General features: G+C 38.2%; 1 protein-coding gene across 6 annotated transcripts in view; it reads right to left on the bottom strand.

Moving 5' to 3' along the window:
- AKAP6 (A-kinase anchoring protein 6) overlaps positions 1-24532 on the bottom strand; it is a 571491-nt gene that overhangs the window by 112296 nt on the left and 434663 nt on the right. For all 6 annotated transcript variants that reach the window (XM_072761386.1, XM_026007685.2, XM_072761389.1 and 3 more), the window contains one exon: positions 8843-8963. In XM_072761386.1, the coding sequence (XP_072617487.1) occupies positions 8843-8963 (121 nt within the window). The remainder of the gene's footprint in view (positions 1-8842; positions 8964-24532) is intronic.

The following is a 24532-nucleotide window of genomic DNA, read 5'->3' as shown; positions in this document are numbered from 1 at the left end:
TTTATTAGCAAACTCTAACGATTATCCTGATTGCAATTAATAAAAGCTTCCAAACAGGTCAACTCATTTAAGAGCTATCTGTAATCATTTGGATTTTAACATGATGGTTATTACTTATTACCCTGAAACCAAGCCATGCAATGAGATATTGATTACTTTTAACCTTTAGATCCAAGGATTCAAGAAAGGTCAGAGGAGGGGAACACTATACCTTTCTTGGCTGGCAAATGTGTTGCATTCAGGAGAATTCAAATGATTCTCATTGGCCAAGTAGATCCCAGATTAGTTTATTCTCTGGGCTGACAAGAAATTATGATGCTTTTAAAAATAACACCCAGCACGTATTTAGTGAAGTGTTACATTTATATAACCAGTGGCCTCAAGATGTGCTTCACATCATAGCAGTTCTCAGGCTGTTAACCCTTTAATGAGTTTTGTTCATGGAAGCATGTTTGTTGAGACGAGATACTAGACATAGTCACTTTAATTGGAATCAACTCATCTCATTAAATTATCTCCTGGGTTCCAAGGGGCTGAATACAATCACTGGCCGCTGCCGGCCACTAGCATTTCTTTTGGTTTTCTTTTCCCATGACAACATTTAGAAATATTTTTCACATTCGCGCCACCAAAAAGCAGGGAGTTCTTGGTAGGGTCCAGCAGAATTACGGGCAAGGGAAACATAACTGTTATGTGTGAGATTAATTTGCAGAACACTTGGCATTATTATTGCCAAGTCGTCAAATTGTTCCAAGTTGTTCCGGAAGGTTGTTATTAATAGTATGTTTTCTGAGGAAAGTTCTGTCTACTTTTGGAACTGCATTTCTGTTGCCAAGGAAACTCCTTTAAGCACAGTTTTCTAGGAGCACACTGCTGCTTTTGTTTGCCAGTGTCCTATTCATATCATCTAAGTAAGCGTTTTACATGCTCCAGCCTTCAGGCCCAAATGTTGAAGTTTTAGCCCATTTAAGTTGCTTTTTCAAACACAGCTTATGCCTGCTATGATTTCCCTCTTTCTCTCCCCGCCCCCCCTTCTCTCTCTCTCTCTGTCCAAAGCCCCTCTCTCCGCCTTCTTCCCATTCTCCCTCCAACGGGCCCAACTCTTACAATTCAAGGTTGATTTTTTTTAAAACAGTTGCATTAGGGGAGATAGTTTTCACAAGTTTTTGATAAATTAACTTCAATTTGAATAATAATTCCATAGGTTGTAGCATTAGTCCTTCAAGTGTTAATTATCTTTTCACTTTAAAATTAATGTAGTCATTTCCTCCTGACTCCTCTACCCCATTTATTGAAGTGCTGAGGAAAACATGTCATTGAGTCCTGAGCCAGCCCTGTTGTTGTGATTAAGCGTGGTCACATGGCCCATCTCTGCCAAAAGGAGGGCCCTGAGAAAAGGTGACAAAGACAGTGATTTCCTGTCAGCAAAGAGTACGACAGGGCTGTCTAGAAGTGATGCAAATGAGGGGAACTTTCCCCACGGCTTGTTTGATCCACTCTAGGCCAGAGCAGGCCAGGCCAGGGAGAGAGGGAGTAGCACAATGCAGCAGAGGCAGCCCGGAGAGCCAACGCACCTTCCGGACAGCAGCTCACCCACCAGAGACAAAAACTGCTGGCGGGGCTTCCCTTCCTTGCCCCTCTGCACACAGAGCCAACTATTTCTTGGCATACTATTCTCTTCACATCCTTTCTCTATCTCTCTCTCCCTCTTAAAAAAGCGATCCAAATAGGAATTGTAAGTTCCAGCAAAAACAGCACTTCCCATATCGTTCAGAAACCACATTCATCTACTTCTAAACATTTTCAGGACGTGTTTTGTCCTCTTCAAGAAAGAAAAGAAAAATATGTGTATTTGTCTTCACAGCAAACATTAATATGACAGCTAATCTAGGACTTTTTAGCTTTAATAAAAATGGAACAACAAATTCATTTCTCCATAGCGGTGGAGGCAGCCTAGATTTTCCTATTCTGATCACTTTTAAAATGACTAGATAATGTTATTTGAAATATTATAATGATTTTAAGCATATTCTTCTTATCTTAATGGAGTTTTAATCTAACATACAATTAAGCTCTACAATTAATCTACTGAGAAAGAGGTAAAAAAAATTATCATTAGGTTCTTATGCCTGATATATCTAGTACATTTTTACCTTGACTGCTTCAATAACTAGTAATTTGCTTCATTTTGGTACTGAAATTCCAACCTAAGGCCTGGTTAACAGAATTTAATTTTTCTAAAGATTTATTTATTTGAAAACCAGAGACAGAGACAGAAAGAATACAAATGGAGAGGGGCAGAGGGAGAAAGAAAGAAATCCTCAAGCAGACTCTCTGCTGAGCAGAGAGGCTGACATAGGCTTGATCCCAGGACCCTGAAATCATGACCTGAGCTGAAATCAAGAGTCAGACCCTTAACTGAATGAGTCACCCAGGCACCCCCAGAATTTAATTTTTTGACACATACTTCTCTATTCTATACACCAACACATAAATTTTTTTTTTATAAAGGTAATGAATTCTCTACTATTTTAAGCCCAGCTACAACAACCTAGACTGTAAATCAGCTTAGCATTTCATTTTTAGGAGCTTAAGTTCACTCATAAAGGTATCGGACAACATCTGAAATTATTTAGATCAATCTAGTCCACAACAAAATGAAAGAAAACTATTATAGAGGGTTGAAATTGTGGATTTATAAAATATAGGGGTAGTGGAATTAATCTCTTTTCTATGATCAGTTCATAGCTATGACAACGTCAGTTTGGCATCAGTAGTCATAAAATACCAAGTCTTTTACACTGTGTTTCTTATTCTCCAGAATTTTTTTTAATTAATTAATTAATTTATGATAGACATTGAGAGAGGGAGAGAGAGAGGCAGAGACACAGGAGGAGGGAGAAGCAGGCTCCATGCAGGGAGCCTGACATGGGACTCGATCCCAGGACTCCAGGATCACACCCTGGGCCAAAGGCAGGCGCTAAACCGCTGAGCCACTCAGGGATCCCCTTCTCCAGAATTTCTAATCTTATTCTATACATATTTCTTTTAAAAAGTCATAATGCTTGTCTTATGCACACTCAAATTCTCTAAGTAATATTTTCTCTTTTAAAATTTATCCCTTTTGGGGATCCCTGGTTGGCTCAGTGGTTTAGTGCCTGCCTTTGGCCCAGGGCACAATCCTGGAGTCCCAGGATCGAGTCCCTCATTGGACTCCCGGTATGGAGCCTGCTTCTCCCTCCTCCTGTGTCTCTGCCTCTCTGTCTCTCTCTCTCTGTCTGTCTATCATGAATAAATAAATAAATAAATAAATAAATAAATAAATAAATAAATCTTTAAATAAATAAGATAAAATTTATCCCTTTCTTTTGTCTATCTTTTTCCTAAAGCAATTCTTCTTTCAGTGTTTTAGTTCTGTTTGTTTGTATTTGCTTTTTAGCAGTTTTCTTATTTATTCATTCATCTACCCATGATTTTAATTTACTCTTTTTGTTTTTAATTGTTTTAAATCACTCATTTTTGTTTGGTTAGCTGTAAATTAACTAATTTCAACTGTTTTTCTTTCTCTACAATGCTTATATTTCTCTCTCTTTCCTAATAACCTCTTCTTTTCAAACATATAATATTGATGTCTTCTCTTATTAATCCCACCTGGTCAAACTCTCATTGAAAGGAACCACTTCTGGATGTGAGCTGTGCTCAAAATCTGTAATGTTACCTGGCAACAGAGTTAGAGAAAAAGTAATTCACTTGTTAGAAGTATTATGTTTAGAAACTTGCTTGTAAGAAATATTGTGGTTAGACATTTCTCTATTATGCTGTTCTACTCCTTTACATGTTAAAATGTAAATCCTAATAAAAAGTGTTTTCATATCTAAGTATCAAAATAAACTTAATTTCTTAAAAGGAAGTATAATTTTTTTCTCATGGAAAATGTAAATTTGGCAATTGAGCACATTTCCCTCTTTGCTTTTACCACCAGGAAACCCAAGGTGAAATTTTAGGTTCTTTAGTAAGTACGTAGGAACAAACAGTCTATATGCCTACATATTAACTCTTCTCACTGAGAGAGACTAGTCTGATTTGTATTTATGTGTTAAAAATATTTTTAAATTTTTCCTGTGAATTCTTATAAGCAACCTCAAATCCAGAGAGTAAAAAATGTAATTAGTCGATTTAGTGAGCATTGTATCATGCAAAATGAACACTTCTTTTCCTTTTGCCCCCAGGCCATATTTATATGATACTTATGCCAAAAGAGAAAGATAGAAGACACTTACATGTTTCCCATAAAAGTAGAACTGTATGACAGTAACTAACCCTCATAATGAAATATAAAATCTTCAGTGTAAATTCCTTGAAAGTATAAAGGTCTCAGTTGAAATGAGTATGAATGTCACATAATTTTTAAGCTGTGTTATTTTAACCCCTTAGAAATCATATAAACTACTATTTTTTTTACAAGGAGCAGCTAAGCCTTCTCTCAGGAACAAATTTATAAATGTGGTGTTTTAATGAGCTTTACACTATCTGAAAACAGCTCTGTTCAAGTATAACAATAATCACCAGATCACAATTTTTGAATTTGACCCAGGAAATTAACCCTTGTACTCTGGAACCTCACACCAACCCAGGATCACTAAGAGCTCTGTCATCTGTGCTTTGTAGGTGGCAGAGATTGGGCAGTGGTCTGTAGTGTGGTAAGAAGCCCCTGACAGGGCACAGCCTCACAGCACTCCAGAGTCAGCTGCATATGCCTCAGAGGGTAGGACAGCCACAGCAGCAGCCAGAGCTCCAGCTTCTCCCATCTTAGTGATGCTTCTAGGTCACTCAGTCTATAAAATTCATGGGATTGGGGGGGGGGGGGTGTCTTGAGCTTCCCTGAGCCCAAGAATAATGCCACCTTTGATCTGTAGAAATGAAAAAATGGAGCTTTTCCTTTGCAAGTGGGTTTTAAATATTTCTCCATTAATAGTTAATGCACATGCAGACCAGCAGAGTGACAGCTCCCTGTGATTATGAATTCTGGCTTCGTAACTCCAGTCCAAATAGGAGCTGAACTTTCAAAATCACGGTGGTTACTTTTGACAAATTAAATTGTCCTACTTAGGAAGGTAGGAGGAATGAAGAAAAAGAAAGGGAGAGAGTGGGAGCAAATTCTCCTTGGAGGTGATTCTCAGATTGAGGAAGAAAAAACAAGAAAGAACTACGTTTATGTTCTCTAGGCTGACAATACTGCTAGTGTTTATTAGAAAAGAGCTATAGAAGGTCCCTGCTCCGAAGTTGGTCAAGTAGAGGCCAGACAAAGAAGGGAGAAGGAAAGACACTGGCAATATGGCTCACTGTCTTGAAACGAGGAAGAAAATATCTTTAAAGAAGTGATCATTTTTAAGTAAGAATCTAGTTGCTCTTAAGACCTGCAGTTGAAAATTAATTAGAAAGAAAATGGTCTTAAATTCCTAACAATCTGAAAATAACAAGAAATGGTTTAAACAGAAAATCTCTTCTGTAGTTCATTGTAATGTTAAGGTTCTAAATTATAAATTACATCAGGTTGTGTCAATGTATTCTTTGCCTATTAAACCTAATTCTTTTCCTTTAAGAAGTCCCTTTGGTATTCTGCTGGTTTGGGGTAACCAACATATCACAATAGGTACCCAACTCAGGAGGTCTGCTGAATGAATAATCGAAGGTATTTGTCTATAGCAGCATACCTAGGAGTTCAGGCCAGATGATTTTTCTAGCAGAGATGAGATTATAAAATAAATTGGTAAAGTCAGGCAAATAGTACCTGATGTTGAAAAGGCTAAAAAAAAAATCTTCACTCGTTGACTACCACTTTATTATACTTCCTCTAAACCAACATTTCCAAATGTGGACTTTGGGGCTCCACCTAGGTCTGTATAATGCATGTCATGACTCAGGATCCGGGCATGACTAGGGAAGGAGCTGAGTGATAAAGTACAGAGAGCCCCCCCACCAGGGAGAGGAGAGAAAAGGTTTTGAATTCTATGGTAATAGGAATCATGCTTCTGTCCTGGTCTACAGTTCCTGAGATTTTACCATCACTCAGCTGAAGGTCTCTCTGAAAGATTTCACCTTCATTCCTTATGATAATACCAGCGATCATGAACTTCATTCTCACCCTTAATTTTTTAGTACATATGCTACCTAAATGAGCACTCATCCTTAATTTTTTAACACAATGATTGTTCGTTCAATATTGGCTATGTAAGGTGTTTTGCTTAACAACATACAAAATCCAAGCACAAGGCATTTTTCTTAGTGTTATAGATGCATTTTAAGAAAGGAAAATGATGTACATAGGTTGAACTGGACTGGGAATGCCATGAAACGGCTAGGCATCCTACTGAATTGTCACAATGGCTAGGGAATGTGAATCGTAAATGCCCCACGTGGAAGGGATAGTCCCATTGACCAACAAAAAATGATTCTGTCCCAAAGGTCAGTGGTGCCCTTGATGAAAAATGCTGATAGAACACTGGTATCTTTCAGGGCCAACAAATTTAAAGATTAAAGTCTCAAATGGTATTGAAAGCCCAGGAAGGCCTGGGGACCAACAGAAAAGCACTATTACTCAGGGGTCTCTATGATCAATAGTCTCCAAGTCCTCCTCTCCCAGGTCATAGGTTCAGTTGATTCCTGAAAATTCAGGCACATTACAACAGAGCAATAGGACATCGAAAATGTTGACCTAACCTGAGAATCCCTGAGGATTTGAAACAAAGACCTGAAATTAATTTTCCTCCATCAATTTTTCTAATTCTGGAGCCACCCCAAGTTCTAAATGACTCCTTAGTGATGTCCTCAGGATTGCTTTGGAGGTCTCTAAAACTCTGGAATAACATGGGGGCTTGGATAAAGAAAGACCCTATAGACTGGTTAGCATTTGCTCTCGTATGTAGCTCAACCTTTAATTTTGCTTATAAGCCAAATGCAAAGTTAGTGCCAGTTTTGTAAACTTAGCTATGTCAAGCACCTCAGAGCAGAAAGATGATGATAGGACATGAGTCACAAATGAAGAACCCCAATATGGAAAATGTTTGGGCAAATACTCTAATCCAGAAGTACTAAGTGGGTGGAATAATGGCCTTCAATATACCAGAATGGGAATTTTCAGGCAGAGCACTTATAAGGAAACCACAAGAAAAAGAAGACTGATTTCCTATTAATTGTGATGTAAATTATATGGATATGATTTTGACAAAGAATAGCACTATTACTGAAAAAAAAATAGTGGTTTATGTGCAAAATGCAAATACATCAAGAAGAAAAATGTTATTTGGCATCATGAGTGCAATAAAATCAGAGATAATGGCTTATGGTTAGTTAACTTTTGTATTATTTTTTCCTGTTTGGTTTAATTTTGATGCTTTTTAGGAATAAAGTTAATATTTTTGTATCAATAAATTAATAAAGATTAATGGACATTTTTCATACATAATTCTTGATCCTGACATGAAACGTGACATCACCTAGCTTCGTTCACATTAGGTGAGGACTCTTACTCCAACAATACGTTATGTCAGAAGATAAGCTCTGTTGTTAATGTGGACAGCCACCCATATAGGAAATAGCTAATAGTCAACAAACTCGATTAATGTTGGACGGAATTCTTTAGGGAATAAAATATCACCATTTGCTGACTCCCTGGGGAGCTTACATCTTCTTTTAACCAAGATGATTCTCAGGGGACACTACTTAAAGTCAACCAGACACTTGAAAAGTGTACATAAAGATCTCTCTGTAGAGAAGGTAAAAGTTAAAATAAGATATTTAGGAAAGGTAACTTAAAATGATTTAAAAAAATGGGGAAGAAAGAAGACAACTTTTATTTGACCTTGAATGTACTTCTTATTCTATAAGAAATTTTTAAAAGCTAGAGGGTAGTTGTTTCCTGTCATTATACTGTTGCTGATTCTGTGGTTAGTTATTAATTTTATTTTTTATGATTCACAATCTGCTCTTTGAAATATGCCATATGCTCAAAGCAATTCAAGGATGACAACTGTCAGAATTACTCCAATAAAAATTGCCTAAATGAGGAAGATTTACTGCAATCTGATATTTCAGTGGAAAGTCCCTCTACCCTCCCCAATAGCTTTTTCAGACACTGTGAATCTTGCAACCATTTTTTCAGTTGAAATCACATAGCTGTTTTGTAAGAATTTCTAAGACTATTTAAGGAGAATTGGTAAAACATATTAGGCTAAGGGTGAATTAGCAGACACGGAAAAACAATATAGATAGTTATTAGCTGGATTGCCTACAATCAATATATGAGTTCCAAGCCAGTTTTCTTAAATCACACGCAAATGTATTGACTCGATATGACAACGTCTGTTCTATGTATCACTAATAAACATTAAATTGAATGAGCCCTGTACCCTGGAAGTAGCAAGCCAAACTGAAGGCAAATTTCTTTTTTCTCTGGAAAGATCTGAGGGGTGGATAGAATCCACCTGAGTGCTCCAATGAAAACACATTTTGTTAAATGTTAGCAGTCCATTTATCCTTCATTTTGTTTCAGTCTATTTATTAATGCGGTTTCATTTATTGCTATTCATCTTGGAGATAAATCTTTGTCCTTCTATAGAATTACACCAAATAGAATGTGATAAAGGGAACTTTCTTGCAATTATGATGTCGGTGCAGCCTGTCAGCACACAAGGGATGGAAATGAGTTTGGGGACAGGGAAGGGAATTCTAATAGACACCATGATACATACAATGAACGCAAAGATATCCTGAGAGAGAGAGAGACTTGTCAGGCTAATCAGATCTTCCACAGCAAGGTAAAGGCAAGAAGGGTAGCTCTAACCTTGTAAAGATGCTGCTGCTGCTCCTCTGACATCATCAGGTCGTGGCTGTCCATCACGAGGGACTCCATGTCAATCAGCCAATCCCAGAGCTCCTGATATTCTGAATCAAAGTCCAGAAGCCTGAAGATAAGGCACAAAATGTATTATGCATAAATACAGTGTAGTTGTTAAAATCTCATATTAGAATAATATATTCTTGAAAACCCGTGATGTTCCTAGGTGATACCTGTAAAAAGAGAAGGGAAGAATTCTCTGTGTGGTTACACGGTGGGCAAAATAGAAACTCCAGCCTGTGACATAGCATTTCTTAGATTTCGAAAACATAACATGTTATTCTGATGCTCATACCCAAGACATATCATGACTATTTCCATTTGCTAACCCTGTTTGAGGATTTACAGCACTTGAACACAATGACTACTACTATGTCCTTGAAAGAGAGCGTTGCCATATTTAACATACTGAGAAATGGGGGGTCAGGGCCTTGTGAAAGTTGTATGGTCCAGAATGGGGGATCAGAATAGCCCCCTCAAAAATTCAAACCACTTTTTCATCTACTAGATTTTCACAGATGTTGTATCCTAAATACATTTACGATTAAGAATACTAATTTAACTAATTTCTTTACAATGATCACAATTTATTATCAGATCTGAAATACTATTTTCACTGGGAAATGACTCAATCATTTATTTATTTGTCCCTCTGCTGTCTATCTGCCTATCTCTGCAAACATATATCCTACATTTATTGTCATGGATGAGTAGCCAGCATTTCAGCTTAACACTCAGAGATAGGCTTGAGTGACTCTGGTAAGCCAGTGAGAACCAGGGGCAGATCCAGTATTAGACAGGTGTTCCCCACAGACATGTAGGAAACAAAGGTAAGGACAGGAAGTCAAAACAATGAATCTTTGAATAGCCAGCAATCATTAAAATTCAAAGGAGGATCACTATGGTTTTCAACAAAATAAATCATTAGAATAAGGAGCTTAAAAGGATTAATGTGATTCTCTATTGAAAGCCTGGTGAATAAGTAAAGCCCAGATTCTTCTAAAACACTGTGATCAGAAAATGAAAGTGCAGGATGAAAAACTATGACTTTGTCCTTCCCCCCAAAATCATCTCCCTAAAAGAAATCACATCCTTATCAAACTGTAACTGAGCAAAACCCTATCAGTGTCAATGAAGCAAGCAGGTTCAAGTATGAATCTGGATTTATCAAGTGAGTATTTTATTACTACCCTGTTCCTGTCTCTATACAATAAATGACTGATTTCCACGAAAATGAACATCTACTTTTCATAACTTACAATTTAATCTTAATACATCTGCCAAAGAAAACTTAAGGTGTGTCTGGTGATAGAGGAAAACTAGATCTAGAACTGTCTAATTTATTTTAATTGCTTTACCATAATGATAAAGATTATTGACTAAGACCATAAGTATCCAGGGGCAAGGATCATCATTGACTGATGTGTAGAATTAATGTTTAACTGACGTTTGGTATAGGGGATGTGACCAAAACCTTTGGAAGGCTATGGTGGCCTAGAGCAGAGCTTCTCAGATTTAATGTGCATGTGACAGAGATGAGGATTCTGTTGAAATGCAGGTCTGATTCAGTGATTTTAGGGTGGGGCCCGGGATTCTGCATTCTTGGCAACTGGCAGCGCTGTTGGTCACAGGTCTCACTTTGAATAGCAAGGAATTCCAGCATAAATGAGAAACTGCACCTCCCCCATTTTAACCATAAAGACAGGGGAAAGGGGAAATAACACCCCCCCCAAATTAGGAAAGTATGGTCCTGGGGAACATTAAAAGCAAAGGAGAAATAAAGGGAAAAGCTCACCCTTTCCATATCAGTGGATTTAAATAAGAAAGAAATAGAGGCAAAAGAACTCATGCTAAGATGTATATCCTCCCCTCTTGGACTAAGAACCAGAGGGGAGGTATGTGAGGCATGTTGAAAGGATAGTCCAAAGCACAAGGATGTCAGTTCCATTTCGTGCTAGGTAGTCTGGGAAGAGATTGCCTTAAAGTGTCTTCACCATAACCTGGACTTGGAATGTTACAGAGAGAATTTTGGTTAACACTCCCTTTGCTACCTGTTCTTTTATCTCCTCAATGAGGACACTATTCTTTCTCCTCACCACCACCCCCCATGAGGTTTCTGGGAGTTCATCTGGTGAACTCGACAGAGGTGTTGCCATGGGAACAGAGGCACAGTGACCCCCAGGGCGGGCAGGGGAACTTCTGAAGCCAGACCTCAGAGGGTTGGCACGGTCAGTAAGGGTTGAGATGGGGCTTAGACAGCAGAAAATACCACCTGACCAAGCCAAGAGAGAACAACACAGCCAGAACCTCTGTGGGGGACAACCTCAGAATATCTAAGGTGAGATCCATTTCAATGAGCCCAGCCAATCTGTACCCTAGGGCCACAGTAAATCAGGGGAGCTCACCACACCCCAGAATTGCAAGGTCATGTAAACCCAGATGCCATCTTAGAAAAAACTAGGGAGAGAAATAAATCTGAAAAACAGCGTTTACTCCACGAGATAGTTCCTTAATGATGATGTTAATTTATTAGAAGAGGCTATAAGCATTGTGCTAAAGAGCCTGGCCTCTGATCTTTTTTTTTAAGATTTTATTTATTTATTCATGAGAGACACATAGAGAGAGGCAGAGACATTGGCAAAGGGAGAAGCAGGCTCCATGGAGGACTCGATCCCAGGACCCTGGGATCACAACCTGAGCCAAAGACAGACGCTCAACCACTGAGCCACCCAAGTGTCTCCTGGCCTCTGATCTTAAAGCAAGGTTTTCCCTTACTTTGTCAGGAAATTATGTGTTTAGGATGTTTCATAAAAATTATCAACCGGCAAGGAAAATAAAGGAGCCTGTTTTCCATATGTGTATGAGGAAAAGAAATTTTGATTATGCTCAAATAATTCAAATGAAGCCAAAAATCTTTAGTAGGGCAAGAATGACTTCAGAAGAGCAGCACGTGGCAGAGATAATAGTATCTCCTCCCCAAATGCCAGTATCAGCCCAGCCAGTGCAACATGGACTGGCTTCTTCACTCATTCTGAAGGTGGGATTTTGCCTTCAAGTACAGGATAAAGGTGCATATGCTAACTTGAAAAGAATTACGTGGGTAGGTTCTCCATTAATGTGAGTTGCCCTCCCATTCCTTTCACACCTTCTTTTTTCTACCCTGAAAATTAAAGATTTAAATAAACAAAGCATATATAGGATGGCAAAATGTTCAGAACCAAGAACATGTTTGAACTGGCTCTTTACGATGACTTTATATCTACTGAACTATTCCCTCTTATTATTCCCCTTAGCGAGGGACTTGGAACAAAACCCCTTTCTTCTAGTTAACTGCACCTCACATTTCTTCTCCAAGGGTCTACACTGAAGACCCACAAAGCAAAGGAACCTCACACAGATACTCACCCTTTCTTCAGTCTAGTCTATTTTCATTTTAGCTGAGAATATGTAGGCTTGAGTTTGTTAGATATTGTAAATGCTTTGGTTTCATATTTTGCTTTATTGGTACAGAATCAACAGCAGTGTTTTCCAAACAACAATTCTTAAAAGGTCCTACTACTGAAGACAGAAACATTTTTCTTAAGCATTTGTGCCTGATTTCAGATTGTTGGCCACATGGTAATTCGCAGCTTTGAAAAGACCTCAGAACTTTACAAATTTAGTGAAATCAAATATGTAACTTTGTAGCAAATCACAAATAAATTACTAGATTTCTTTGTTGGTTCTTCAAAAGCTTCTGAAATGAATGCAATTAAGTGTGCTCATTATTTCAGGAAGATTCTTGGATAAGAAAGTAGTTTACTTAATCTTACGTTTACATTACCTGCAAAGGTAGTGCTAAGTGTTTTCCAAGTGATTTTGTGAAAGACAGTATCTTCCAGGAAAAATGCCAACTATTATACAGGAAAACAGAGAGGATCATAGATGAGTGAATTTATCAAGGGTAGCATAGAACTCGTTAACAGTTTTACATCCCTTTGAAGAATATGCTGATTCTATCAGCTGAATTCAGAACAAGGTTCTTTTCCTGAATTCTTGGTGACAAAGGCCTTGTCTCTCTTTTTAGAAGAGAGAGGCAACTGAAATTATAGCAAGTAGCTCATAATCTCATAAGGAATATAAACATAAGAACTACTCTTTTGGAGGGATTTTCCTCATAAAATTTTTTGTTAGTTGTGTTTTGGTTTGTATTAACTCATCCAGTCAAATATATAATCTGTTAGATTTTTTTTTTAAGATTTTATTTATTTATGCATTAAAGAGAGAGAGAGAGGCAGAGACACAGACAGAGAGAGAAGCAGGCTCCACGCAGAGAGCCCAATGTGGGACTCAATCCGGGGTCTCCAGGATCATGCCCTGAGCTAAAGGCAGATGCTTAATCGCTGAGCCTCCCAGGTGTCCCTGTTAGATTTTAAAAGATCTCAAAGCATACCTTTTCAGGACCCTGTGAATCTGTCACATTCTCTATGAAAATGTCACAAAGCAAACTTATATATACTCTAGGAAAGTGTTATAAAGCAAACACATTACCAAAATGGTATTCTTTTGGATATTTCTCCTTTAAATTGCCATATACTTGATCTTAAATGGGATCACAATAAAAGAGTTGGACATTTCTATTATAGGTTTACATTTCCATTTTAGGATGTTGAGACGCTTATGCATGTTATGAGGAGAAACAGCCATCTAACTCAAAGTCAGCTTTTGTTAGACAAGTACAGAATTATGAATGTATTTATTTCATAGTCAGAGAATTTAATAGAGATGGAGAGAAGGCTATGGAGAAATAAACGTGCAACTTTTTCTTTAATGTATATTTCTAAATTTGGGTTAACTACTATGGGTAATTGACAAAAATATTTCCCAACAGCCTGTCCACCATTTTACTTTGCCTTTTCAAGGTTACAAAAAGATTCCAGGGCTTTTCACCACAGAAATAAAATACTAACAAGCTTATTCGGTATCATTTTTCTGCAGATTGGGTAGCAATACATTATTTGTAAGGCTAGCATAGTTTAAGAAATAATCCTTCCTCTAAACCCTGATGGGAGTTATGTTTGACTAGCTAAGTGTTTGAATACATAAATGCATTCAGCCTTTGGTATTTAAAGTGAGCATCATTAACTCAACATTTCAACTTAAACTTTGCTTAAAAGATAAAGTTTCACCCAAGTGAAATCAATGGGAGGTGTGTGTGAATATATGAGGTTTCAGCTTGGCCCACTGAGGAATTTTGATTAAAACAGACAACCAGATGAAGAAATCATCAAAATAGAGCAATTATTGGTTGAAGAAAAGATAACACTAAAAAGTCCTGGCAGTTTTTCTACCTAAGTCTGAGTAACATGTATTTGGGAGCATTTAAGACTCCATCTTTTATATGTTTAATGGTTTGTTTCACACCAACACACCCAAAAACACAAGACTGGTTCCTGAAATACCAGCTTGTCTATAGTGGGACTTCTATTAAATGATCCAATTTTCCTAGCTTCTTTAGCATATTGATTCTTTCCCCAAATATTCACTAAGTGTTCACTCTTCACATTATTTGCTCAAGGAAGTTTGCCTCTGCTTTTCAAGAAAGACACTAAAGGGAGTGGTAACAAAATCTTGTACAAATATGGTTTAAGAATTTTACTAAAGTAAAATACTAATAACAGATCAGAATTTCCCATCACCCTTTACTCTATGTGGCATGTAAGCATAGAAGGGAGATAGGACAGGAGCCCCTGCCCCAATCATAATATCATTAAAGAATAAAATTTAGCTTTCTAGACATGGAATCTGATATGCACAGTTGCATGTAGAATCCCTTTCCACTCTAAACATATTAAAGTGTGGACACTAATTTACTATTTTGAATGAAAATTCATGAGCGACTTCCTCATGAGAAAAGCAGCCTGCCTTTGCCATTAATAAATAAAAAGGAATATAGAGTTCTTTCCAGCAGTAATTTTCTCAATTCTCATATATGCCCACATACATGTGAAAATGCCTGAGAAAAAGAAAAGCATTCCTACAAATTTATTAATGACTGGCCCCACTTTCTCATGGACTCATCGGCTGCCTGTCCATAAGCAGTTGTTACTGTAACAAAAGCCATTAAGCAAAACAAAATTCTAATCTCCAAGGTTAGAAAATATCAATTAGAAATATCAGTGTAGGGGATGTGTAGGATGGCTCAGTGGTTTAGCACCTGCCTTCAGCCCAGGGCATGGTCCTAGAGCCCTGGGATCGAGTCCCATGTTGGGCTCCCGGCATGGAGCCTGCTTCTCCCTCTGCCTATGTCTCTGCCTCTCTCTCTCTCTCTCCGTCTCTCATGAATAAATAAATAAAATCTTTTAAAAAAAAGAAATATCAGTGTAGATTTCTGAATGTATTTGGAGGACTCTGTTAGGCTGTCAGGAAGTCAAACTCTTATCTAAATTTCCAGATAATATGCTTTTAACTAAGTCTAGCCAAAGAGCTGGAAAACATTCTGAAGAATTTAGAATCAGTAGTGATTTTGACAGAAATGGAGGGACAATACAAAACAAGAGATGATGTCATCAAAAAAAGAGAAAATAAATCTTCCTACATTGTCATCTGTGTGTTAGAGTGGACTGGAGCTACACATGCTACTGGCATACTGGGTCACCAGACTCACGTCAGGCAGCTTAACCTTTTGTAAAAGGACCATCCCACTCTCAGCCTCACAGGTTTTCAAAGATTTAATAAGTAATAGAGAATATTTACTCTTAGGGTTAGGGCAGGAAGTAAATAGTCTGGATATTACTCTCTGCCACTTAATTCCTAACAAAAGCCTGTTAGCAGAATTAACATGGAGAGCCCACCTACAATTATTTTGTTTATCTCCTCCATCAAGGCTGACCCTGACCAGGGAGTGCTATGCTCAGACTACAGGGTTTTAGTTACTTGTAGAACTGTCCTTACCGAATTATGCTTTGACATCACTTCCTCAGCCCATGTTTAATAACTGCCTTGGGAATTTCATTTCTCTTGTCAGGATATAGTATCACAGATGACTGTCTTCTCCTTAAAGAACTACAGGAGAAACTCCTCAGGCCTCAGTGGCAAAAGAAGCTGTGCTTCCCTTGATATATATTATTTTAAATCCTAGAACACCATGAATTTTCTGATAGAGGAGATTTTTTTTTTCTTTTCTTTGGTATGGAAAATTGAGAGCCAAATCACAACCCCTCTTGAGGATATGCAGAGAATAAGCATTTGTTTGTTTTCTTACACATATTTTGCTTTTGCTTAACTTCTGTCAAATATTTATTTTATTTTATTGTAAATATTTTTGTAAGTTGACTCAAATCCTCTGTGAAGAAAATGGGAGAATGAATAAAGGAATACATTTTAAAGAGTTAAGCTCTGCACATTACAATGAGGTAGATTAGATTTGTCTTTGGTACTCTCATTGTCCCTGCTAGCATCTATCTGCCTTTTCAATGGGCCTCATCAACTCTTCAAGGCAGTACAGAAATTAAGATGGAAGGGAGATACAGATATATATCTTTGTAAGTTGATTTTATTGTTAACTTTGAAGTAATGGTTCCCCAAAGAGTATGCTTCTGCCTCTCTGGTTTGCCCTTTGCTGAATCCTTGGCATGGTTGGCATTAGATCACTGAAGTGGAAGATTGTCCAGGTCTAAAATTAGTTTAATGTACTTGCACATTAAAAGGGTATAATATCATGACTCCAATGAATAGAGTTCTACTGGTGAGATTCTTTTTTTGTAGCCCAGAAACACCGATTTTAATAATTGCATAGTAGCCAGAATAGCAGTCATCCAGAAGGTAGCCAGGTACTTTCTGCTCCTTTTAACTGCATGCTGTGTTGTAATCTCCCTATTTAATAACATCAGAGTACAAAAGATGGAGCAAAGACAACATGAAATGAACATCAGCTATTCATTAGATTGAGACAGGATAAGAGTCAGAGGAAGAAAGTAGAAATTCATGGTGGAAATAAGGTTTTTTGGGGGTTGCCTAGTGATTTATCTTTGAGAACACTGTCAACATTAGCTCTAATAAGAGGTGGTACTTCATTTTACGGCTGGTGTATACCAAAAAGAAAACATTTTATTATTTCAAAATATTTAAATATTCCAAAAACACCCATTGAGCACAAATTAAAAATGGTCATTTTGTATGTGAGAAAGAGAACCAGCAAGACAATATGAGCAAGCACCTATGTTCCTCTAACTGCAACAGAGATATTTTTGGTATGTTGTTCAACAGAAAACCCTGAAGATCACCCTGCAGCAGTAAAATACAGGGTGATTATATCCCTTCTTAGGTGGTTAAAATCATTCAGTGTATCTTATTGCTTAATTAATTTAGAGAATCAAATTTGATCTTTAATCAAACAATATTTTAAATAGTGATATATTTGTCTTCATTTGTCAAAATCATTTCCCTTTGGCAATGCTTTATATATATCTGTATGTGTTTTTTCATACAAATATAAAGATGCTTCTTTTTCTTTTTTTTTTTTAAAGATTTTATTTATTTATTCATGAGAGACACACACACAGAGAGAGGCAGAGACACAGGCAGAGAGAGAAGCAGGCTCCATGCAGGGAGTCCGATATGGGACTCGATCCCAGGTCTCCAGGATCACACCCTGGGCCAAAGGCAGGTGTTCAACCACTGAGGCACCCAGGCATCCCAGATGCTTCTTTTTCTGAAGGAAAATGGACTCACCTTTCCTGCCAAATTTTTGTCTATTTAAAGTTCACTTAGGGGGCACCTGGGTAGCTCAGTGGTTGAGTGTCTGCCTTTGGCTCAGGTCATGATCTCAGGGTCATGGGATCAAATCCCACATCAGGATCCCTACAGGGAGCCTGCTTCTCACTCAGCCTATGTCTCTCTCTCTCCCTCTCTCTCTCTCTGTGTCTCTCATGAATAAATAAATAAAATCTTTAAAAAAAAAAAAAAAGTTCATTTACTTCAATCTGTTGTGTTTGGGAATTATCTGTTTGTATTTCGGAGTAAATTTTATACCAAAACCTTGCATGGTAAGGGGTGAATTACTCATATATTCTTAGATACAGGGCATAAACCTCGACTATGTCTCCATCTGCAGACATTGCTCGAATTTCCACATAGCCAGAGAAAGCCTGGCATGTGGCCAATGAGACTGAGGTATCTTCTAGAACTTTACCACAGGAGCAGAAGTCCCTAAGGACTTGCTTGGTATTCCCTCCTGATCTCAGGAAGCAGAGTCAAAAAGAGCTCCATGCCCTTCTGCTTCAACAACATCAAATTAGTATTTATAGTAAACCTCAATACGCATACGTGCACATACACACACCCTCCCTACACAGTTACTGTCTTGTGGTTGAGATTCTCACTTTTTCTCTATCAATGTACCTTTTATAACAGCTCAGATATTCCCTCCCCCCATAAATCTCTCCAATTAGGCAGACCTCCTAAGTATCCCCATAATACACTCTATCTTGAATTTTACCCACTGTTTCATAAGGATGTATCGGAGTTTATCTTTATACCTCCCTAGACTATAAAGTTTTTTGTATCTTTTCTATTGCAAGCATCTCATATCACTCCCTGCTACACAGTAGTTGCTCAATGCATATTTCACTCGCTAATTTTTATATATCTATTACATTATAAATATTTCGGATATTTTCTTATCAATTATTGTATTTCTGGGTTACAAAGTATATATGGAGTTAGGAGGGTAGGAGGATGGGCAAAATAGGTGAAGGGGATTAAGAGGTACAAACTCCCAGTTATAAAATAAATAAGTCACAGATGAAAAGTATAGCATATGGAATATGGTCAATAATATTGTAATAACATTGTATGGTAACAGGTGATAACTATACTTACTAGGATAAGCATTGCTTAGTGTGTAGAATTGCTGAATCACTATGTGGTGCATCTGAAATTAATACAGCATTGTATGTCAACTATACTTTGTAATAATTTTTTTAAATTTAAGAACATGAAGTAGACTGGGATAACTATGCCCATTTTACAGAGAGAGATATTGCATCTTGAGGAAGTTAAGTGTCCCAGTCGAGGTCACATGGCTAAAAAGCAGAAGAGTGCCAACCTGAATTAAGGTCTTTAATTTTTAATCTAGTACACACTCTCTCCTCCTTTAAAAAATCAGACTACAGGGAATTCATGACTATCCCTAAAGGTAAATGTGATTTGTGTAGTTAAGAAGCTATATGAGCAGTCCTAATTCACTCTAATATCTGGGATCAGAAGCTTTTACCTGCAGCTTTGAGACAGAAAATAATAGGTGACTGTAGCTCTAAATTCCTGCCAGTCAGGGTACCACCTAGAATTCTCAATGACAGAATTTTTATTTTCGAATACTTGCATAACATAGCAGGAAAGATTCCAACTGAAATCAAAATGTTTGGACTATCCATACTTTTTTCAAACAAGCATTCCTTAAAAATAACATTATGTCCACCTCGGTGGGGGAGCAGTTCACCATAGAGTCAGTTCCTACCTCTCTCAGCCTCTGCTACCCCATAGTTACCACATTGTCCTTGTTGATGGTTGAGGAGCCCAAAAATCCTAAGCTCCGGATCTGCTTCCTGGGCATTTCCACTTGAATATTCCACAGACCATCAAAAGAACTATGTCCCAAACACTCAATCTCCCTCCCCCCACTCCTGCAACTGCCTTTTCTTCCCCACCTCAGTGAAAGACATGTCCATTTGCCAGAGGGCACAAGCCTGAATCATGGAAGTCCATTCTTTTTTTTTTTTTTTCTTTAGGATTTTATTTATTTATTCGTGAGAGATGCAGAGAAAGAGGCAGAGACATAGGCAAAGGGAGAAGCAGGCTGTCTACAGGGAGCTCCATGTAGGACTCAATCTGGGATCATGACCTTAGCCAAAGACAGATACTCAGTCACTTAGCCACCCAGGTGCCCCATGGAAGTCCATGTTTAAACTCCCCTTCCCATAATGCCCCCTACCTACTTGGTGTCCAAGGCCTGTCTTCAACTTCCTTCTTTCAGTTTCCATTAGAAACTTTCAGCTTTCATTGCTACTGTCCTAGGTCAGGCCCTATTTCTTATTTGGATGACTGGAATAGCATCTTAAATGAGCATTGCCTACTCTTGCCCATGCCTATCTATTCTTCACACCACTGCCAGAATATTGTTTCAAAACTGACATGCTGGGCAGCCTTTACTGGTTCTAGAGGTTTGTATACACTGCTGCCTCCATAGGAAGCATTCTCATTGCCATTTCTGACTCTGAGACATATTCCATGACACTTATGGAAGGTCTTCCTGATTTATATACATCTGCCACACACCGTGTCCCATTGTCTCTACATCCCCAGTATAGCCTGCACTTAATGGTTGTTCGACAAATATTCAATGTAAATGACACAAAAGCCATTTGAATCCAAATCCTATTTCATTTTTTTTAAGATTTTATTTATTTATTTGAGAGAAAGAGAGAGTGTGTCAGAGAGAGCACAGGCAGGGAATGGGAAAAGAGAGAAGCAGGGAGCCCGTTGAGCAGGAAGCCAATGCAAGGCTCCATCCTAGGACCCCAGGATTATGACCTGAACTGAAGGCAGACTCTCAACCAACTGAGCCACCCAGGCACCCCCCCAAATCCTCCTATTTTCTTTCTCCTCCCTGAACTAGAAATTAGAACTTCAGAGTAGTTCTTTTCTCTCTCATTCCATCTGATGGGTCATCAGTTCTTTCTGGCTTTAGTCTCCAATCCTGTCTCCTGGATTCTCAGTTAATTTCTCGGTTAATTTCTAAACTAAAATCTTCATCGACAAAAGCAGTGTTTCTCAAACAGAAGCATCAGAATCATTTGGAGGGCTCATTAAACAAAGGTTGCTTGGTCCCCAGCTCTAGACTTCCCAATTTAGTTAAGTCCAGAGTGGGACTGAGAATTGGCATTTCTAACAAATTCCCAGGAGATGCTGATGCTGCTGGTCCAGAAAACACACTTTGAAGACCACTAGTGCAAAGATTCTCAACCAGAAATGAACGTTAGAGCAAATGAACATATTTATATCCTTGGCTCATGCCTGCCTCCCGAATCAGAATTTTCAGTGTGGGTGGGGGATGGCAGGCATTTCTCAGCTTAAAGGTTCCACAGGTGATTCTGATGCACTATCCTGGTTAAGAACCATGAATTCAATGATTAACTTCAAGAGCTGGACTTCACCTTCTTCCCAAGCCTTATTTTTCACATATACCCAACTTTCTACCCTGCTTTCCAGTCATATGGAACCAGCAGGCATTCTGATGATTCCAGATCTTTGCTCCCTCTCCCTGACCCCCACACCAATTTTAGCTACTCATTTATGTATTCATTCACTGAGCATCTAGCACATGCCAAGCACCGTAGCAGATTCAGGGCAGAGTATAGTGAGCATGACAGAGGTAGCTTTGCCTCATGGAGTCCACCCTGTTCCTCTGAGCTCCTCTAGCACCCTCTGCTTCAAATGCTGGCTTACTGTAACACTTCCTTGCTGTCAGTGTAAATTTCGTGAATTTACATGGTTTGTCTTTGTAGGTGCTCAATAAACACTTGTTCAGATTAAATTGAAAAGCGCTTCCCCTGACCCAGCCTTCTCCCCTCCCCCCCTTTTTTTATTTGAGTATAGTTGACATACTATGTTACATTAGTTTCAGGCATACAACTTAGTGCTTTGGCAGGTTTATACATTATGCTATGTTCACCGTAAGTATAGCTACTCATGTGTCCCATTACATCACTATTACTACAAATATCACTGATTATATTCCTTACATTCTGCTTTTTAAATCTTGTGATTTATTCTATAACTGGAGGCTTATATCTCCCTCTCTCCTTCACCCATTTTGCTTATCCCCTACCCTCTCCCATCTGTCAGCCATCAGTTTGTTTTCTGTATTTATCATTCTGATTCTGCTTTTTTGTTTGTTCATTTTTTAAGATTCTATTTATGAGTGGAATCTTATGGTATTTGTCTATCTCAGTCTGATTTATTTCCCTTAGCTAATACCCTCTAGGTCTATCCATGTTGTTTCAAATGGCATTATCTCATCCTTTTCTGTGTAATATGACTATGTAATATTCCATTGTGTATATGTACCACATTTTCCTTATCTATTCATCTACCAATGGATATTTAGGTTGCTTCTGTGTCTTGGCTATTGTAAATAACGCTGCAGTAAACACAGGCAAGAACATACAATGGGGAAAAGACAATCTTTTCAATAAACGGATAGCTACATGCAAAAGAATAAAACTGGACTTTTTTTTTTTTTTTTTTTAGAGAGAGAGAGAAAGAGTGAAAGGAGGAGACAGGGGAGAGGGAGAGAGAGAATTTTAAGCAGGCTCCATACCAAGAGACTCTTAAGCCCCAGTGTGGGGCTTGATCTCACAACCCTGAGTTCATGATCTAAGCCAAAATCAAGAGTTGGATGCTTAACGGACTAAACCACCCAGGTGCCCCCAAACTGGACAAATTTCTAACAGCATACACAAAAATGAATCCAAAATGGATTAAAGACCTAGATATAAGACCTGAAACCATAAAAATCCTAGAAGAAAACACAGGCAGGAAGTAATTTCTCTGACATCAGCCATAACAACAATTTCTAGACATATCTCCTAAGGCAAGGGAAACAAAAGCAAAAATAAACGGCTGGGACTATATCAAAATAAAAAGCTTTACCATAGTAAAGGAAACCATCAAAAAAAAAAAGAAAAAAAAAGACAACCTACTCAATAGGAGAAGATATTTGCAAATGATTTATCCAATAAAAAGTTAGCATCTAAAATATATAAGGAAGTTACACAACTTAACACCAAAGAAGGGATCCCTGGGTGGCGCAGCGGTTTGGCGCCTGCCTTTGGCCCAGGGCGCGATCCTGGAGACCCGGGATCGAATCCCACATCGGGCTCCTGATGCATGGAGCCTACTTCTCCCTCTGCCTGTGTCTCTGCCTCTCTCTCTCTCTGTGACTATCATAAATAAACAAAAATTAAAAAAAAAAAAAGAACACCAAAGAACCAAGTAATTCAATTTAAAAAATGGGCAGAGGACCTAGACACTTTTCCAAAGAAGATGTACAGATGGTCAACAGACACATGAAAAGATGCTCAACATCACTGACCAAGCATTCTTTCAAAAGTGGTCTCCACAGTCCTCTCTCTACTGTCTTTCCTGAGTTGCTCCAACTCTTCCCACTGCAGTCAGAATTGAGGTCTGCCTTCCATGAGCCACAGCCCCTACCCAATAAAAGATTTCTAATTTAGCACTTTATTCCATGCTGCCTACAACTGGCTCCTTTTACCAAACCATGAGCCTCTCCTTTTTGCCCTTAATCTCTGCACTTCATATTAGTAATATTTGGCAAATTAATGAATTAAGTCAATTTTGTTTTCACTTAAGCTTACTTCCCAATGTTCTTGCCCAAACTTCCTTGTGGCTTTAATCAAATCTCCTTAAGACTCTTCAATTTCTCCAGAGTAGAACAATGTCATAATTTAATTTCATACACTATGGAATACGCACAACATAGGATTTAGAAGAAAAAATGGTTATCAGGAGTCTGAATGAAATCCTCAGAGAAAAAGGAAAGCACGACTTGATGAACTGTCCACTGCATTCAGACCAAAGGCTCTGCATTGAGATCTTAGCTCCAATTTAGATAATCATCCTGGGTGTGCCAGTCACCTCACCTTTCTGCCTTCCAGTTCTATCATTTATAAACTGAACAAAAGACATGGTTTGTGATCGACAGTAAGCCTTGACAGCGAGTAGGATGCTACTTAATGAATTAAATAGCATCTTTAAAATTCAAAAAATGAAATCAGACAACCTCTTGATAGAAAAACGTGTCAGGAAGAAAGATGGTTACACTTTACAAAATATACAAAAGGTAAGTGTTCTTGACACACTCTGCTCAGACTATCAAGCCATTCACACAGTAGGCCTTCAGGGAATATTTACCAGGCAAAAGAAACCAAACAATTTGTAAATGCTTTCATGTAGATTGCCAGGAATCAAAAAGCACCAATCTGCTCCCATAGAGAATCATCGGTGACTCATGCATTGCATGTCCCTCCAGAAAGCCACGGTTTCCCACTTTGCAATGTAGAGCCAGTGCCAATGTCTCCCATAGGTAAACAACTCTGTTACTAGCATTCAGACAGCCTCACATACATTCAGGAAAATCTTTCCACCACACATATTCATGACTGTTAGACACACATTTCATAGTTGTATATAAGCTCTGTTCTAGCATCTTGATGTCCAACTTTTTATCGAGCCAGAGAGGTGCAAATTCATTTCTAAGCAATATTGTGGTTATGTAAACTTCCTAGAAATTTAAGATCATCGTTCTACCTAGCAGCTGAATCTTCCCTGGCATAGCCTATCCATTTTTTTTCAACCATGAACTCCTAGTATGCATGTAGACATGGGGAGGAAATAAAAATATATGAATTGTATCACCAGCTTAATTTTCTCTTTAGTGGATTGGATGTCTGTATATGGAATGAGGACCCTAGAAAGCCCACACTATTCCCACAGTTGCTTATTGGAAACAATGCTCATTCTACACAACAAAAGGAACAGTTAATGAAGTTTATGTATCATTGGAGCAGATAATTT

Source organism: Vulpes vulpes, chromosome 6 (assembly GCF_048418805.1).
Source record: "Vulpes vulpes isolate BD-2025 chromosome 6, VulVul3, whole genome shotgun sequence".
Lineage (NCBI taxonomy): Eukaryota > Metazoa > Chordata > Mammalia > Carnivora > Canidae > Vulpes > Vulpes vulpes.
The sequence above is the reverse complement of the archived record's forward strand: the minus strand, read 5'-3'. Positions and strand labels throughout refer to the sequence as shown.